This window comes from Delphinapterus leucas, chromosome 16, assembly GCF_059928025.1.
Source record: "Delphinapterus leucas isolate spDelLeu-1000000601 "Yukka" chromosome 16, BTC_Dleu_Yukka2, whole genome shotgun sequence".
In the NCBI taxonomy this organism is placed as follows: Eukaryota; Metazoa; Chordata; class Mammalia; order Artiodactyla; family Monodontidae; genus Delphinapterus; species Delphinapterus leucas.
In genome coordinates, this window is record NC_143144.1 from 27,786,489 (window position 1) to 27,805,229 (window position 18,741).

At 38.6% G+C, this 18,741-nt stretch overlaps 2 protein-coding genes across 5 annotated transcripts in view; one reads left to right on the forward strand and one right to left on the reverse strand.

Annotated features, from left to right (window-relative positions):
* Positions 1-16,574, forward strand: part of FAM149B1 (family with sequence similarity 149 member B1) — a 63,230-nt gene extending 46,656 nt beyond the window's left edge. Inside the window, exons 8-14 of one of the 3 annotated variants that reach the window (XM_022590859.3) lie at positions 4,731-4,855; positions 6,689-6,795; positions 9,188-9,412; positions 10,885-11,008; positions 11,253-11,378; positions 13,174-13,252; positions 14,361-16,574. In XM_022590859.3, coding sequence (XP_022446567.1) covers positions 4,731-4,855; positions 6,689-6,795; positions 9,188-9,412; positions 10,885-11,008; positions 11,253-11,378; positions 13,174-13,252; positions 14,361-14,434 — 860 coding nt within the window. In that variant the 3' untranslated portion in view covers positions 14,435-16,574. Of the gene's footprint in view, positions 1-4,730; positions 4,856-6,688; positions 6,796-9,187; positions 9,447-10,884; positions 11,009-11,252; positions 11,379-13,173; positions 13,253-14,360 lie in introns of all 3 variants that reach the window. The other 2 variants (XM_089897664.1, XM_022590860.3) reach the window with 2 other exon arrangements.
* DNAJC9 (DnaJ heat shock protein family (Hsp40) member C9) overlaps positions 1-18,741 on the reverse strand; it is a 33,516-nt gene that overhangs the window by 12,414 nt on the left and 2,361 nt on the right. The window contains exons 4-5 of one of the 2 annotated variants that reach the window (XM_022590862.3): positions 17,489-17,575; positions 14,731-17,121 (exon numbers count right to left, since the gene is read on the reverse strand). In XM_022590862.3, the coding sequence (XP_022446570.1) occupies positions 17,002-17,121; positions 17,489-17,575 (207 nt within the window). In that variant the 3' untranslated portion in view covers positions 14,731-17,001. Of the gene's footprint in view, positions 1-14,730; positions 17,122-17,488; positions 17,576-18,741 lie in introns of those variants that run through there. The other variant, XM_022590863.3, reaches the window with a different exon arrangement.

An 18,741-nucleotide genomic window follows, 5' to 3' on the forward strand; every position in this document is an offset into this window, starting at 1 on the left:
TTAAGCTCATCCAGTGTATTTTTCTACTCATTGTTTTCTGTGAAGTATGATTTAGGTGAATTTTATATCTTCCATGTCTCTTTTTGAAAAAGTGGGATAACTCAAACATGTGTGTGAATTCTGGGTTGGTTTCAATGATTGATATTCTTCTCATTGTGAGTTGTATTTTCCTGCATGGTATTCTTTGGGTGCCAGACATGGTGAATTTTATCTTATTGGGAGTTTTTTTGTTTTTTTTTTTTGTATGTATCTTCTTCGGTTTTTCCTGGGATGCACTTAAGTTACTTGGAAAAAAATTGATCTCTTCTGGTCTTGCTTTTATGATTTGTTATAGACAGGTCATTCAGTCCAACTAATTATCCCCCAGATACTGAGGCAAGATTGTCCTAAGTACTCTGCCCAATGCCCCATTAATTATGAGTGTTTCTAGTATGGCTGGAAGAACCAGGCACTGTTCCTGGTCCCATATGAGCAGCAGGCACTATTCCCTCTAATTCTTTCAGTTGGTTCTGTTTCCTAGCCTCAGGTGGTTTTTTCTCATACATGCAGTGATCAATACTCCTTTGAGTACTCAAAGGACACCCCACACTCTACAGATATCCTGGGTTCCCTTTCTGTGCATTTTTCTTCTCTGATACTCTGTCCTATGAACCCTAGCAGTCTTGGTCTCTCTGGACTTTCAAATCAGGGAGTCCACCAGGATCTGCCTTTGTTCTCCCTCTTTGTGTCATGTCTTGGAAACTCTTTCAAGGCAGTTGCAGAGCTAGCATCATTTGTTTACTATCTCATGGTTCACTGTCTTTCATTACCTGATGCCCAGTGTCTTAAAAGCCATTGTTTCACAGATTTATTGGTTGTTTTAAGCAGGAGGGTAAAGCCAGTCCCTGTTGCTCCATCTTGGCTGGAAGCACAAGTCCAGGAAATACATTAAAAAAAAACACTTCTATTAAAGTGTATCTAGGGGAGAGACTTCCCTGGTGGTCCAGAGGGTAAGATTCCATGCTCCCAATGCAGGGGGCCCAGGTTCGATACCTGGTCAGGGAACTAGAACCCACATACATGCCGCAACTACGAGTCCACATGCCACAACCAAGAAGTCCGCATGTTGCAACTAAGATCCCATGTGCCACAACTAAGACCTGGTGCAGCCAAAATAAATTTTAAAAATATATTAAAAAATATAAAGCATATCTATATAGAAAATTGCAAAATAAATTTACATCAAGCTTGATTATTATTATTTTTTTTTTTTTGCGGTACGCGGGCCTCTCATTGTTGTGGCCTCTCCCATTGCGGAGCACAGGCTCCGGACGCGCAGGCTCAGCGGCCATGGCTCACAGGCCTAGCCGCTCCGCGGCATGTGGGATCTTCCCAGACCGGGGCACGAACCCATGTCCCCTGCATCGGCAGGCGGACTCTCAACCACTGTGCCACCAGGGAAGCCCTTGATTAATTTTTAAAAACTGAGTCGACTTGTATGACCAACGCTCATATCAAGAACAGAACATTACCAACACTTCAGAAGCCCCTTTCATGTTACTCAACTCCTACCCCCCAAAAGTAAACCTATCCTGAGTTACAGCACCACAGATTAGTTTTGCCTGTTTTAAAACTTTTAAGAATGGATTCATATAGTATGTGCCCTTCTGCATTTGGTTTCTTAAACTCAACACTTTGTTAGATTCAACTGTTTTGAGTGTAACAATAGTTCATTTTCATTGTTATATAGTATTTTATTGTATGAATATATCACATTCTACTGTTGATGGACATTTAGGTAGTTTCCAGTTTATGTCTGCTGGCATATAGTGCTGTTATAAACATTCTTGTATATGTCTTTTGGTGAACATATGTAGTGGGTACATAACAGTGGCACTGCTAGGTCATAGGATATGCTATTCGCACTTCAGTGGATACTGCCAAATTGTTTTCCAAAGTGGATGCATCTATTTACACTTTCTCCAGTATTGTATGAGCATTCCAGTTGCTCCACATGTTTGCCACAGTTGATACTGTCCATGTGAGTTTTTTTTTTTAAAGCCACTCTGTTGTATGCATGTTTAAGTTCTCTTTTAAAGCTGGTATTGGAGAAGAGTAGGTCTAAGACCCTTTCAAAACAAACTGCTTTATATTATGTGAGGTTAAGTTTTGGGAGATACAGGACAGATAAAGTCCAGAGACATATCCAAACCCCAATAATAATAAATCCTGGTAATAAAGGAATTACTTCAGTTTTCAGTATCAACCACTGAAAGTTTTCAGAGAAAACTTTCATTTTACCCTTCACAATTTTACCAATGTTAGGCTATGAATTAATATCCTTTTAGTTTATTTTTCCATGCATCCATAAATTTAGGCTATTTCATTGTATAACTACTGTGATTTTGAAACTTAAAGTTTGAAAAAAAGACAATGATCTTATAATGGACCTGGAGGGTCTCTGACTGGTTTAGTGGGTTGATTGACCTAAAATAGGGATCAGCAAACTTTGTGTATAAAGAGCCAGATGGTAAATGTTTTAGTCTTTGCCAGCCATCCAGTCTCTGTTGCAACTACTCAACTCTGCCCTTGAAAGCAGCCATAAACAATATGTGTATGAGTGGATGTGGCTGCGTATACTACTATATACTCAGTATACATCTTCCCCAAGGACATATATAAGAATATCCATGACAGCATTATATACTGGAAAACATAAACTGGAAACTACCCAAACATCCCTCAACAGCAGAACGTGATATATTCATATGATGGAGTACTATACAGTAACGAGAATAAGCAAACTACTCTTACAGCTTTATTTACAAAAACTGGCAGTGGTAATGGGCATGAGGTTTCACTAGTTGTGTGTGGCTATTTACATTTTAATTAATTACAATTAGGTAAAATTTAAATTGTTCTCAATCACACCAGCCAAATTTTATTTTTTTTTACTTAAGTATAGTTGATTTACAATGTTGTGTTAATTTCTGCTGTACAGCAGTGATTCAGTTATATACATATGTACATTCTTTTTTAAAATATTCTTTTCCATTGTGATTTATCATAGGATATTGAATATAGTTCTCTGTGCTATACAGTAGGACCTTGTTGTTTATCCATTCTATGTATAAAAGCTTACATCTGCTCACCCCAACCTCTCACTCCATCCCTCCCCCAGCCCCCTCCCCACTGGTGACCACCAGTTTGTTCTCTATGTCCATGATTCTGTTTCACAGATAGGTTCATTTGTGTCACATTTTTAGATTCCACGAATAAGTGATATCATATGGTATTTGTCTTTCTCTTTCTGACTTACTTCACTTAGTATGATAATCTCTAGTTGCACCCGTGTTGCTGCAAATGGCATTATTTCGTTCTTTTTTACAGAGGAGTAGTATTCCGTTGTATATATAATATATACCATGGTTTATCCATTCATCTGTTAATGGACATTTCGGTTGTTTCCGTGTCTTGGCCATTGTGAATAGTGCTGCTATGAACATAGGGGCATCTTTTTCAATTATAGTTTTGTCCAGATATATGCCCAGGAGTGGGACTGCTGGATCATATGGTAATTCTGTTTTTAGTTTTCTGAGGAACCTTGATACTGTTTTCCAGTGGCCACACCAACTTACATTCCCACCAACAGTGTAGGAGGGTTCTCTTTTCTCCACATCCTCTCCAGCATTTGTTATTTGTAGTCTTTTTTAAAAAAATAAATTTATTTTATTTTTGGCTGCATTGGGTCTTTGTTGCTGCACGCGGGCTTTCTCTACTTGCGGCAAGCGGGGGCTGCTCTTCATTGTGGTGCGCGGGCTTCTCATTGCAGTGGCTTCTCTTGTTGCAGAGCACAGGCTCTAGGTGCGTGGGCTTCAGTAGTTGTGGCATGTGGGCTCAGTAGTTGTGGTGCACGGGCTCTAGAGCACAGGCTCAGTAGTTGTGGTGCATGGGCTTAGTTGCTCCGCATGTGGGATCTTCCCAGAACAGCGCTCAAACCCACGTCCCCTGCATTGGCAGGCAGATTCTTACCCACTGCACTACCAGCGAAGCCCCCTGTAGACTTTTTAATGATGGCCATTCTGACTGGTGTGAGGTGGTACCTCATTGTAGTTTTGATTTGCATTTCTCTAATAATTAGCAGTGTTGAGCATCTTTTCACATGCCTGTTGGCCATCTGTATGTCTTCTTCGGTAAATGTCTGTTTAGGTCTTCTGCCCATTTTTGGATAGGGTTTTGCTGTTGAGTTGTATGAGCTGTTTGTATATTTTGGAAACTAAGCCCTTGTTGGTTGCATCATTTGCAAATATTTTCTCCCATTCTGTAGGTTGTCTTTTCGTTTTGTTTATGGTTTCCTTTGCTGTGCAAAAGCTTGTAAGTTTGATTAGATCCCACACTAGCCAGATTTTAAATGCTCTGTAGCCACATGTGGCTAGAGGCCACTATACTGGACAGTGCATATGTAGAACATTTCCTTCAATCTCCAAATGTTCTATTAGACAGCTTTGCTCTAGTAATCTTTGCTTTTCCTTCTGCCAGGTACAAACAGGAATCACCAGCCTGGGAAACACTTTAAAATAAATTCATGGTTTAAAGTGTTTTTTTGAACTGTGCAGGTGGTATGAAACTGGCCTGCAAAGCTGTGAAGCCTAGCTTGAGATTATGAATTCTCATGAGAGATTTTTTTTCACAGTACTGTTGTTGTGGGTCTGAAGATATTCATGGATAATAGATTCTATTCCTTTGCTCAGATGATGACAGTAATGTTGCAATCACCAGACCAGCTTCAGAAAGCCCCTGTGTGCTGCATGCACCACAACCTTTGGTCTTACCTCGAGTGCCACAGTCTAAGGTGCTGTCTATCACCTCAAATCCGGTAAGTCGCACAGGGGAATGTATTGGAGAACCTAGGACTGTTCTTGTATACGAAGTTTGCTCAGTTATTTGCCTTAATTGTATCACTATGACTCTTTTTCAGTAAAGTTATGTGTTTATCACAGTAATCCAGTGACTCTTTGCAAAGATAAGTTTAATTTCAGTTTAAAAAATTAATAGCAGCGAATGCACTCATGTCAATGAATTGTACATGTGAAAATGGTTAACACAGTAATATTATGCTATGTATATTCTACCACAATTTTAAAAAATTTAACCTGTTAAAAAATTAATAGAAAATTAGAGTTGATAAGTAATTCTCAATCAGCTCTTTTGAAAAGGCATCTATAAGCTGTGCAATCTAGACTCAACTATATGGTCAACTTAAGTCTGCTTTGGAAAAAATGAAAAATATGATGAAAGGAGAGACCAATATCAGATCTTCTATGGCCTTAACATTCTGTCCTTTGAATTTCTTCTTGACTTCTTCCCTCTTTTTTCTCTTATCTCAGACTACCTGGTTTTTGTTTTATTTTTAATATTTGAATCTGTTGACATTTTTGCTTTTTGGATGTTTACTAATCATAACCAGATGTAAAAGGCAAATCAAAGGGAGGAGAAAATGGTTTCAAATAAGTCTGTAGACAAGCATATAAAAATGGCCATTTCTTGCAGAAGGTTGATAAGCCTGGTCTCATCCATGTGTAATGATTTATGTAATCCCAGTTCTTACAATGATAGCTTCCCAGTGTTACTTGTAGCAAAAAAAGTGTGGGAGCAGGGGAGGGATAAAAAAAAAAAGGATTCTCATCCTTGGCCCATGCTCATCGAGCCTGTGTTTAGTACCACATCTAGTATTTGCTTTGTTGGTGTACTGGCCAGATATTGTGCAGCTACATTTTAAAAAGGGTTATTTAAAAGTAAACTCAGCTTGTGAATCACCATACTGTACACACCTGTAACTTATATTAATATGTACATCAACTCTACTTCAATAAAAAAACTAAATAAAAATAAACTCAGTAAGGCCCATACCTTATCACATTGGAGGATGACCCAGGTAATAATCTAATATTCCTATGATGGTAATAAAATACTTCTACATGTTGAACTGGCCTGGTTATGACCTAGGTAGCCTAAGCCCTGAAAAGTTAACGTACACAGTTCTGGTTGTTAATGACCAAAGGAAGGAGAAGCAATAATCCAAACATTCTTAAGACAAAGTAGGAGGAAAATGCATACTGTGGCAGAGAAGGAGCTGGCCAGAAAGGGCACTTAAACTGACTACCTGAGAGAGAAAATAAACAGGACACTAAGGTGGCGGTGGCAGTTAAGATTAAATCCTGCTAACATTAAAATACAATTAACTCCTTCTAATAAAGTCTTCAGAATTTACGTTATTATTGAGAGCTGACTGCTCCAGGTGTAGTGAAGGAGAAAGCATTAGTTGGTGCAGAGCATAGGATTATGTGATAGTAAAAGAGATAGAGTTTACCCTTATTCTCCCCATTTTTGTTCCATATTTTGTTTTCTAGTATAATGTAAATAATAATAATAAAGGTCCTCTCTCCCCTATGAGAGTGACTATTAATTGCTTTCATCTAAGTTGACCAGGCTTCCCCATTTAGAAATGGAGAGGAAAGCACTCTGATCCTGTCATCTTGACAGTGGACTTGGGGCTCCAGCTGGGGTACTGGCCAAGATTTACAAAAGTTAAGGCATAGGAGAAAAATGTATAAATGACCTAATTTGGAAATACTAACTTCTGGCAAAGTTGGGAAACCAAGCTGATATCTTCACCAACCAATGAGTAACACCTTCTTTTGATATGTAGATGAGTCCCTGTCAAGCAGCAAGTGGTCATCAGCCAAATGTGAATGGTCTCTTGGTTCATGGGATGCCTCTACAGCCAAGAAATCTCTCCCTAATGGACAAGCTCCTGTAAGAAGTATAAAACTTTAAGACTATAGAGTTTAAGTAGATCACTGAGAAATAAAAGGAAAGCAAAGTCAGTCAATCAACATGCATGTATTGAGTACGTACCAAGCAACCAGAGACATCTGGGGAGTAAAAACATATAAGGAAAATGGTCTCCACCTTCAAGGAGCTGATAAAATAACTGTTGAGAAGGCACAAAGGTAAAAGGAGACCTAACCATACAGGGCATTCCTGTGACTGAGGGCGAAGTTTGTGTACTCAGTGTGAGCACTATGGTAGTCCCAAAGAAGGGAAGCATTTTGGTGGGTAAGTGTAGGTTTTGAACGTATCCTTGAAAGACAGAAGATTGGATAAGCAGAGAAGAGCAGCAAGGCTATTCTAGGTAGGAGGAATGGTGTGGAAAAAGGTTCGGAAACAGGAAAATACAAATATTTAGAAGAGAAAGCCGACCATTTTTGCTGTAGTAGGATAGGAAGCAATAGGTTAGAACTTTAATGTTCTGATCAAAGACCACTGACAATCTTCTACAACTAAAATAGACCATGGTGTGATTAGTGGGAAAGAAGACACTATGAAATTAAAGAACATTGGGACCAGACTATGGAGGGTTTTGAATGTCATGTTTTTGAGATCCATCCATGTTGTTGCATGTGATTCTCTTTTATTGCCAAGTAGTATTCTATTGTAATAGTACACCACAATTTGTTTATCCATTCTTCCGTTAATGAACACTTGGGCTATTTTCCAGGTTGGGGCTGTTATGTATAAAAGGCACTATAAATATTCTTACACATGTCTTTTTTGTGGACCTGTGGTCTCATTTTTCAGTATCTAGAAGTGAAAGTGTTACAGAATAGGTTAAGTGTATGCTTAACTTTATAATAAACTGCCATACAATTTTCCAAAGGAATTGTACCATTTTACATTCCCACGTGAGCAATGTGTGAGTCCAGCTGGGGAGCACATATATTTAAAACAGGAATCTGAAAGATAGATTTCACAGCAGTAGGACACAGATTGGACTGATGCAGGAGGAAATGAAAGTAAGGAGTCTAATACAGGAGTTCAGGCTGCTATGGGTCTGTTCTCAAGTTGTAGCAAGACTAAAAAAAGGAATGAAATATTTTAGGAGATATTGCAAAAGAAATCAAATTCTATAAAAATAGAGGAATCAAAGTCAACTCAGATTTCAAGCTCAAGGGAAGCTTGTTTGGCAGGGGGAAAATGAGCTTGGGGTGTGTTGAGTTTACAATGATGGGCCATATAGAAGGTCAGATTTGAAGGCTGATCTAGAAGTGTGGAGGTGATAAATCCAGTTATGAATGAGTAGTCCAGAGGAAGAATAAAGATGAACAAAGAGCAGCTAAGGCCTAACCCCCTGTAATTAGAAAGCAGTAGGCTGTGTAAAGAAAAGGCTTAAGTGAATGGTTAGGAAGATCAGAAAGATCTCATATGAGTAATGCTCAAGGTTTAGCCCTATTCTGTGATGGGCATTTTTCCTTCAAAGTTCTCCAAACCCTGAGGCATATTTTGCACTAGAGGACACCAAAGTGGCCTGAAAGATTGAGGAACTTGCTGAAAGCCAAGAGCACCTGGCAGAGCTTTATTCTTTCACTTCCCCTCCACATCACAGTGTAAATACTATCTCTTAGGTGCCTTACAATAGAATCAAACATTCTCTCATCTGCTTAAAACACAAAACAAAGCCGCTGAATCTACAAGGCAGAGTTTAAGCTACTGAACTGTTGAGCATGGTATTTTATCAGAGTACTTACAGGAAAGTGTTATATTTCACAGTTGTTTATGCAAATGGGGATCTACTGCCCTGGGCTGTACAAAGCTCTGGACCCTTTGCCTGTTCCCAGCTTTCCAAAGAACCCCCTATCCCTGTAGGCTCCAACTAGCTCAGCATTTTAATCTCTGCAGTGGGAGCCACACTAGTGCCACACCACTACTAAGCAGCAATATTGGCCTTTCAACTAAGTCTTTCTGGTGACATTCCTTCAGCACAAAAGAATGCTTCAAACATGGTAGGAAGCACAGTCCCTGAGGTAAACTTTTGGGAAGCACTTTGGAGTCGGTACCCTACAGGTTAGTCTTTACCAGTAACTGAAGAAGTGACTGTGATGGCAGGTGAAAAATGGACTTGCTTTCCCAAGTCTCCATTCTAGTAAATTATGTGTAAGATTGAAATGATGTCCTTCTTTTAGGTACACATTCTCATGCCTGAGCTAGATTATGTAACTTCTAAAACTAGGTTATTTATTGTTTTCTCTTTTCGCTTTTTTCTCCCTTGAATGTATTTTATAGTCTAAGGCTTTTTACCCTTTGAGTTCTGTCTCCCTGTACAGAGCAATCTTGATCTCACTGTGGGTTTCTGATATTTGGACACTAGAGATCTTGATGACAAGCTACTTATGAGGCCTGGGTCCAGTACCATCCTTTCAACTCGAAATTGGCCAAATCGAGCCCCGGAGCTTAGTACATCATTTCTGTCATATACAGTGCAGTCCGCCAGGAGACGCAATCCCCCACCACGTACCCTTCATCCCATCAGCACAAGCCATTCACGCGCTGGAACACCAAGACCTATGGAAGAAATACTCAGAGGATCCCGAGTGTAGGTTTCAAAAGCAGAATATCTGGAATCTATGGTAAAACTAATGAAGAATTTTACATAGAGAATGAATTTAAATCTAAGATTGAAATATATGCCTAAACAGTAATCATTACATATTCTTATGATGAACTGCACACTGGTGTAAATCTAATACAGAAAAAATGGAGTTAAATTTGAATGAAATATAGATATACTGGATCTTCCTATTGATTTAGCTAAAGATTTATATTTCTACAAATAAAATGTTGGCTAGAATACTTCAGTAGAACTCACCAAAGGAATAAAAGACATAAAACATTTTCCTTAGTGGGAACATCGTCAGTGAAATTCTTCCCCAAATAATAGTTAATTCTCCTTTAATATTTTTCTGTACCATTAGGATCTACCTATTCCATTGACAATGAAAACTTTAAAACCTCAGATAAGTAGATGCTTATACACCAGGAAATATGTCCCTTGGCACGTGTTAGGAAGTAACACTAAACATGTTCTCTTCCCTTTTCCCACCTTTCATTCACTAGACACTCTGAGCCTCACTGTGCAAAAAATACCAAGCCAAGTCTTTAAAATAAAATTCTTTCATTAGTTGTTGACTTACAAAACATCTTAGGATAGTTAATTTCTAAGACTAAGAACAAGGGTGTGAGATGACAACACCATAACTGTGTTTTGAATTCAGCCTCTAAATCCAGGACGTCACTATACTTCTCTCCCAACACTTCTTGATTTTGACTTTTCTATTTCTTGTTACAATTTATCCCAATAGACTTATTAAAAGAGGTGTCCAAAACCACCAAAAATCTTTGTTAGGACACCAGGGTTCTCAGCTGCTCTTTTGTTGATGTACCTATATCTATACTGATACAGCTATACATTAATTTGAGTATGAGTGGTCCTGATGTATAATTAATCTCTCATCCCTCTAACAGTGCTTTTTTCAAAGTGGAAAAGTAAGCTGCTTTGTTTTTTTCTGGGACATGAAAAGTATCATTCAGCTTTTAATTACTATCTTGGGCATGAGTAACACTGCAAACTGCTCCAAATCCCATGGAAGGAAATAAGTTTAGGAACTTTACCTGGAAATTATAGTTTTTAGTGAGAAGGACAACCAGAAAGCCCAGAACTGTGAGTTCCATCAGATGTGAAATTACAAATCCATAACTGTCAGAGAAATACAACACAATATGGGGAAAATTGTTTTATTCCAGTTCTCTGTGGGAGAAAGGGTCAACTTCTGCTGTGTGCTCAGGATGAAGTTTCAACAATAAGAAAATACTATGAAGGAAACCCAAAACTTTAATTCTCCAAAATCCTTTCATTGAGATCTCTTCACTTAAAAATGTAGGCAGCTTAAAGCTTTCTGTGCATGAAATTAAACTCATCTGCTCAATTTATTTGATTCTAAATCAGTTTGCTTATATTGTTATAACTTTATGCTTTCATGTCTTGGTTTTTGCTGATGGGATCTGCAGCCCAGTGGCGGCCGACTCACTCTCCTCTCCCTCACCACTGCCCCTGAGTCGAAATAATCTGCTGCCACCTATTGGCACAGCTGAAGTGGAACACTTGAGTACTGTGGGGCCACAAAGGCAAACGGTATGTCTCTTTCCTATTGCCTTTCCATGTGCTTGTAAAACCTCAGGGTCAGTAATTCTGCAGGGTCTGTGCTCTGGTCTTGACTTAACACTATATTTTGTCAAAAGTACACACTGAATTCTGATTCATGACGATAGCATTGGAGCTGCTTGGCCTGCAGTGACCATACCTGTTAGGGTTGATAAAGGACATGCACAGCTCCACTACAAATTAACTGTTTCTGTAATTTTTATCTCTTCTGCAGAAAACCCATGGCGATTCCAGTCGAGCTCGAAGTGCAGCGGTGGATGAGCCTAACCATCAGCAGCCCCACGAGAGGCTCCTTTTACCAGACTTTTTCTCCAGGCCCAACACAACTCAGTCATTTTTGGTAGAGTGACATACTTCCTCTATGGTCTTGATAGTTGAGGAAAGGGAAAAAAAATAGTTTGGCAGACTTAAGGCTTTACATGGTGGCTTAATCAACTCTAAGAATAAAAGATGAGGTTCTAATAAAAATAACGTTTTTAAGTTTTAAGTATATTTTGTTGAAACTCTAACTGGTCTCTGTCACTCATTCTTTTAACTTATACATAAATTGCAAATTCTAAGCAATTTAAAGTTTAGCTATTTCTGAGAATAAGCAAAATGTTAAACCCCAGTGTGTATCAGATTAGCATTAACTTCATTCTCTAACACTGCTCTTAGGGAATTACACAAAAAATGGTATCAGATTATGTATGTGGACTGGTGGATGTGCGAGTTAATAAGACTTTTGGGGGTTCTTAGTTAATTGATGTTTGAAATGCTGACAATGCCTTACCACTTAATGTACATTTACTAGCCCTTTTACTTTTAAACAACAGAAAAAAACCTGATTGGGAGACTGGAGATCATGCACTGACCTTGCCCAAAATTGTAAGCCAGGAGCTCAGCCCCACCTCATTTGCTTTGTGCAAGAGGGCTTGGAGAGCCTAGGAGGTGACTGGGGCCACACTTATGGCCCAGGAACCAGGCACCAGGAACCCACATCCTATACCAGTTTTCAAGACAGTGGTATTTGCAACACACTTATCTCAACTCATAACCCTTAAACTGTATCAGCCTAAAGCACTGTACGATTCTTCCTCCATTAGAGGAGTGGTGAGAGTAGTAAATGAATGGGACATTGTACTAGTTTCCTAGGGCTGCTATAACAAATTACCACAAACTGGGTGGCTTAAAACAATAGAAATTTATTCTCTCAATTCCAGAGCCTATTAAGTCCAAAATCAAGGTGTAAGCAGAGCCATGTTCCCTCTGCAGGTCCTAGGGAAGAATCTTTTCTTTCCTCTGTCCTAGTTCATGGGCTGTTCGGCTTACTGCCTGTTTTTGTAAATAAAGTTTTCTTAGAGCAGAGCCACCACGCTCATTCACTGTCTGTGGCTGCTTTCCTACTGTAACAGCAGAACTGAGGAGTTCCACTGACAGTATGTACCACAAAACATAAAACGTTTACTATCTTGCCCTCTACACACAAAAAAGTTTGCTGATTCCTGATAGAAAACATGGGGCTTCATCAGGAAAGAAAAAAAAAAATCTCATATCTCTTAATACCAGTGCTGACAGGAAACTGCGAGGGACGTTTTTATTCTAGAAGTACCAGTGGGATGGTATTGATAGCTTTTTTTAATATCTCCATTTAGGTATTTTAGTTGTATCTTAAAATCTTTAAATCCCTTGAGATAATTTTGAAATGTTTGAGTTCCATATTGAGAGTCACATTTCAAGCATGGAAGTAGTCATGGGTGTTTCAATGTTGCTGAAAACGTTCTGGTTCTGTTGTTTTAAACAGTCAGCAGGCAATGGAAATCAGATAAAAATTCCCTTGACAGCCAATTGTAAGTATTTAGAAATATTAAACCATACGGATTATGTATAAATGCTAAGATTTTCTTAAAGACATATTAATAAAGTTGTAGAACTTGAAATTTTTACAAGTTAACAATGGCTCTGTGGGCTTCTGGCTTCGGATTTTTCTTACTTGGAACGTAAGAGTACACTTAGCCAGCTTGTCCCTCAGAATGTCAGATGATGTCGATTACATTGCTGTCCAACTTCAAGGTTTTCCCTCCTAAACCAAGTAACACATTATCCTCTGGGAGAAGTCACATCGTAAGAAGTGTCTCATCTTCTCTCTTTTTCAGCCGGACACACAGTATCGTCGTTCATGTGCTACTGAGCATCCTCATCAGGCCCGACCTGGTAGGGGATCTGCAGGAACAGGTCGGGCCATGGTTTTTATTTTACTACTCTGTGGTTAAGACCCTGCTGTTTTCCATGTTTATTTTTCCTTCCTCCAGATTTTATTACATTTTGTTTTCCTACATCTTTGTAAATTACCTCAAATTCATTTTGGAATATGGGATATAATAAAAAAATTACAGAACTCCACTGCTCAAAGCCAGAAAGTTCCAGATTTGTTTTCTCATATAAAAATTAACCTCTTAAAAAAAAAAAAATTAACCTCTTGCCATTCCGGCAAACTACTTTTTTTTTTAATCTAAAAAATTTAAGCCAAATAAGTCATTTTCGTAACATTCAAACACTGCATGGATTTTATTACTTGGCAAACCCCATATTGCTATGGATTAAACTGCTCTGGTCAGTTAAGCTGCTAGGCCAAGGTAAGAAAAGAAATTCACAGTGTCAAGACACAAGGAGTCTGATTCTATCCCATTAACTTTTTTGTCTTCTAAGTTATATTCTATAGTTTCTATTTTCATGTGAGTGATAATTTAAGGATGTCTTAATTCTTCCTATAATGGTCTCACCATCAGGGTCATTTTCTCCTTATGTTATAAGTGAAATTTAGAACTATTGGGCAGTTGAAATGTTTCCTGTTAATAATCAGATTAATCAGCAAGTACATTAAAAAGTAATCTGCCTCAAACCTTCTCTGTAATCCAAGCGAATTCTTTTAGTTCACTTCCTAGTAGCATCATTTGGTAGTCTTTGAATGCTTTCAGTGGATTCGGTTCTTGGATCAGTTCTCAGAGAAGCACTGCTGCCTCTGAGCTAGTTATTACATTTGGCCATGCTGCCGGTCAAGTATAACTAGTATAATATTTAGGTAAGTCCTTTTAAATTAGTGGCTATTTTCTAAAATTAGGTTACTGCTTTCATATCTAAATATAGATTTTATTTTTACATTATAAAATACGCACACATGATTTTTATTGCCTTGGTAAATATATACTTTACTATTTAGTCACAGGCTCCAAATTTAAAGTCTAACTGATAACTGGAGCAAAAAAGCCCGTACATGAACTTGAGACAATCAAATCTAGAATGTCTACTAATGTTACTCTATGATGTCATCTTTGTCTGACAGGTCCGCAGTTACATGGATCTACAAAATCTCAAAACAGAGGTGGACCTATCACTAGAACCAGGCAGGGACCATAGGGCAAGTGAGAAGAACCTGCCTCATGCTGCAGGGAACATGTGGGAAGATTTCACAAATCAGTGTTCAGTCATCTCGTGATGCAGAGCTTGTAAACAGGAGACAACTTGAAACTATCTTCATGAAGAGTTATTTTGGTACAACAGACTGAGAACAGTATCAGCCAAAGATTACATGGGTACTGCTTCTATCTCCAGTTACTGTCTTCTTTCAGCATAAGTTAACCATTTCACTGGACAGTAAAATTTGTACCCAAAGATGTAACAAAAGAGTAATATCCTCCAAATCACTGTTCATATTGTCTGTTAACAATGATCAGTTCATTTATTACAGGATTCTATCAGACTATACATACACAAAAAGTAGGAAATTGTTTGTAACATTATCACTGGCTTCGGAATACTTCTGCTTGTGTTAATTTTTGGACAGGTGTACTCACTTTTACATCATTTTTAGGAGACAGTGCTGTCAAAAATCTGAGCTACTCATCAAACAGGTGAGTCGTTCCTAAAGTTTTCTCTTTAGATGTCCAATTCCATAGGCAGACAGATATGGCAGGGGTGAGTAACTAAAGACATAAATGTTGAGCACTGGTGTAAAGTAACCTATGTAATAAACCATAATGGATTTTTTTTCCACATAGGACGACTCAACCTCACAACACCTGCTTGACATCAGGTTATGCTTCTTTTCTTCTTAAAGTACTTTAGTGGTCGTATTTATTTCCAAATATTAAACTCACCTTGCCGATTTTCTCCTGCAGATCTAAGAAAGGCAATTTAAAAATTTATAGAATATTTCTATTAGTGAGCCAGCAAGACACAACTTCTTAAAATTTCAGAAACCCTGCAAATTAGTCCAGTATAAACATATCCTAAGAGCAAAGGAAGAGAACTTTGACATTCTTCCAATTTTCACATGGACCTTTCCTGAGTGCACTCATTAATGAAACAATGGTTTTAACTATGGCTTACATTTATTTTATTTAAATTTCACTGAATTTTAATTTTGATGATCATACTGGTTTTAGATCTTACTGTTAATCTTCAGAGTTGATCAATTCAATTGGGGTAATTTTATTATTTCGCAGTTATCTAATGCTATCACATGAAGACGGATGCTTCAAACAACCTGCATTAAAATTGTATTTTTGATGCAATTAAAGAGTATTTTTTAACCTGTTTATAATCACAAACTGAAAACGTGTCATGGGCTTACCTCAGATAAATCATGATACATAAATCTCAGTAACAGAAGGCTTGTTTTATGTATATGGTATTGAATATATTAGCTTACAAATCAGAGATTTTAAGTTGAACAGTCCCTAAAAAATTACCATATATTCTAATGAGTTCATACCAATTCAACTAAATATAAGTGAAAATCTCTGTACTATTCTCACAAATCAATACCAGGAGTACATAATAACAAGCCACTGGATCAAGACGGCTTGCCTTTCAAGGTTAAAGTTAAGAGTCAGAAGGAGCCTCTGACAAGTCATTTAGCCCAGCTCCCTTACTCTTTTATAGAGGAAAGAAGTTCAGACAAGCTCAGTGACCTAAGGACATTCAGCAGTTACAGGCAGGACTACAACATCTCTTGAGGCAACTTAAACCAGGCTATCTGCTACAATGCTGACTACGACTACTTTTCTTCTCTCTTCTTTATCCTAAGCACCATTCATATCTTTTCTAGATCATCTTTTAAATGATCACACTGGGATCATTTAAAAAGCTCCTGGAACTTAACAGTCATTTTTTTACTTGTTTATTTAATCATGTAAGATGCTTGAAGTTATCTGAACACCTGTTTCTCATATAAACCTCAAGCAAAGAGTGCAAAACTTAGTTGAGTAAAACAAAAAGGAGAGGGTCTATGCAAGAACATTAAGAAAGCAGGGGTTTCCCTGGTGGCGCAGTGGTTGAGAGTCCGCCTGCCAATGCAGGGGACATGGGTTCATGCCCCGGTCCGGGAAGATACCACATGCCGCGGAGCGGCTGGGCCCGTGAGCCATGGCCGCTGAGCCTGCGCGTCCGGAGCCTGTTGCTCCGCAATGGGAGAGGCCACAACAGTGAGAGGCGCCCGTACCACAAAAAAAAAAAAAAAAAAAAAGACTGAAAGTAAATTGGCAAGTATTTGGAAGACAGATGAAGGCTAGGTAAAGTACCTGTTCTAATAAACACACACCACTGAATACCCTGCAGCTCACTCCTGTGTGGCAAAATGACAACTGCTAAATGTGGTAGGGATAGATCTGCATTATAGATACAGTTCCTTGTACAGAAGACCCATAGAAGAGTGCTGTCAGGAAGCATATACCCTTCCGCTCCCTCCGCTCCCAAATTCCTTCATAGGAGGACCTCACAGAATGTCACGGATATACTAACTAGTTTCCAGGATATACTAACATCAGGTTGAGAGATTCTGTTTGGTTTACATAGTTGATCTGAATAATTTAGGCTTGAAAGACAACTTTTCTCAAGAGTTAACTTTTGTCTTCAAATCTTGACGGCACCTTGCCTACGATGGCATCAATTAACACCTAAGGAGTTTTGAAGAGAAAATTCCATTATTTCTTTTCTTTCTTGAGAGTTGTTTTTTTCCCCCCTCGTTTGGAAGGTTTGCAGTACTTTGCTTCCATCTGAGCCAGAAAATTGTCCATTTCCTTTTGCCGATCCTTTTGTCTGCTCTGTTTGAGAAGTTAAAACACAAGCTTTCAAAACACAAGACTGTCCACAGAGATAAAAGTACTTAGCAGCTTCCAGGGGCTGGTGGAAAGGGAGAATGGGGAGTGACTGCTAATGGATAAGGGGTTTCTGTTTAGGGTGATGAAAATGTTCTGGAATTAGTGCTGATGATTGTAAAACCTGATAAATATACTAAAAACCATTGAACTGTACAATTTAAAAGGATGACTGTATGGTACCTGAATGTCTTAAAAGAAGAAAACAAAATGCCCACAATACTGTACATACACTCCAAAGAAAATATTAGCAGCAGGAATCAGAACATGAAAGAAGTGGTGGCAACCTTCACAGACAACCTGCCAGGTTTACCTGAATGAGTGCTTTCAAGTTATCCACTCCTTCATCAAGCCCCAACTCCTTCCTGCTCATTTCTGCTTCTTTAGCCTCTTCCTGAGCCTAAAACAGAAACTCATGTGAGACGCTATGGCAATCTAGCAAATACTAAAAATACACCCTCTTTCCCCAAAGCAAATTTAAGACTCCTTCAATTTGAAGATTATATAAATTAAAAGGATAAAATTGCATAAATATGACACTCACTAAAAGGCAGCATTGCTGACATCAAGCAGTAGATCCTCTGATTCCAATAAGCATTTCTGACTGCTCCCCATTTGTATTTGCTAGGGGTAAGCAGGTAATTTGGTTTCATAAACCACATGGTGACAGGAAGGAAACCAAAATGCTAGAAGAGCTAAGAAAGGTCACTTAGCCAAGGATGCCCTCAAAATTCTGCCAGGATATAGGCACCTCAGATTCCTCCTCTGGAAACCCAATTTACTACATGTGACTCACGGCAGCCTTGAGAGCAACCCTGGTTTAAAATTTCCCCTGAGTAGTTAGGATAAACTCTAACAAATTCAGTTTTAACCTTTCTTTACCGGATTTCAAAGCCACCTCCTCTTGCCACATTTTACTAGGGCACTGATTCCAAAATACCACAAGAATACCTTGGGAAAGGTTAATAAGTTCATTCTTTCCTTCAGGGCAACAAGTAAGACTATAAGAGACCCCAACCCCCAGTGAATTTTCTAAGTAGCAATGAATACTATTAATACTGGGAGTTATGATACATTAGGACCCTGTTATTCCAATAAAGAGACACGGTTTCCATTGTCTACTTTCAGTCCCTGTATTCAATTTATTTCTTTTAATACTGTATTCCCCTCTCCAAGTTTGTGGGAGTCTCACTCAAAAGTATTCCAGCCTCCCGCCCCGCTCCCCCAAACTCTAGGGAAGTTTCTCAAGCTAATAGCCTATTACTGAATACAGCTGTGCTCAGTTTCACCTAAAAAATGATTACCAACTTAAGATAAACTGTCAGCTTGAATCTAGACAGATGTAGCCTATGAGCCAAAATGATCATCTTGATACACATTCCCTTCTCTCAACTCAGCACAGGTGTCAGGTTTCTCCTGTCTCTTTACCTAAAAGCTGCAGACCTACCTCCACCCCCATTTCAGCCATACAAAGTAAAGTACCCACCAAAGAGCTACAGTCTTACACTGTTTGCTCTCCATGGAGCTCCCATTATGAAAGCCAGGTTGAGGCAATGGTGCCTTTAA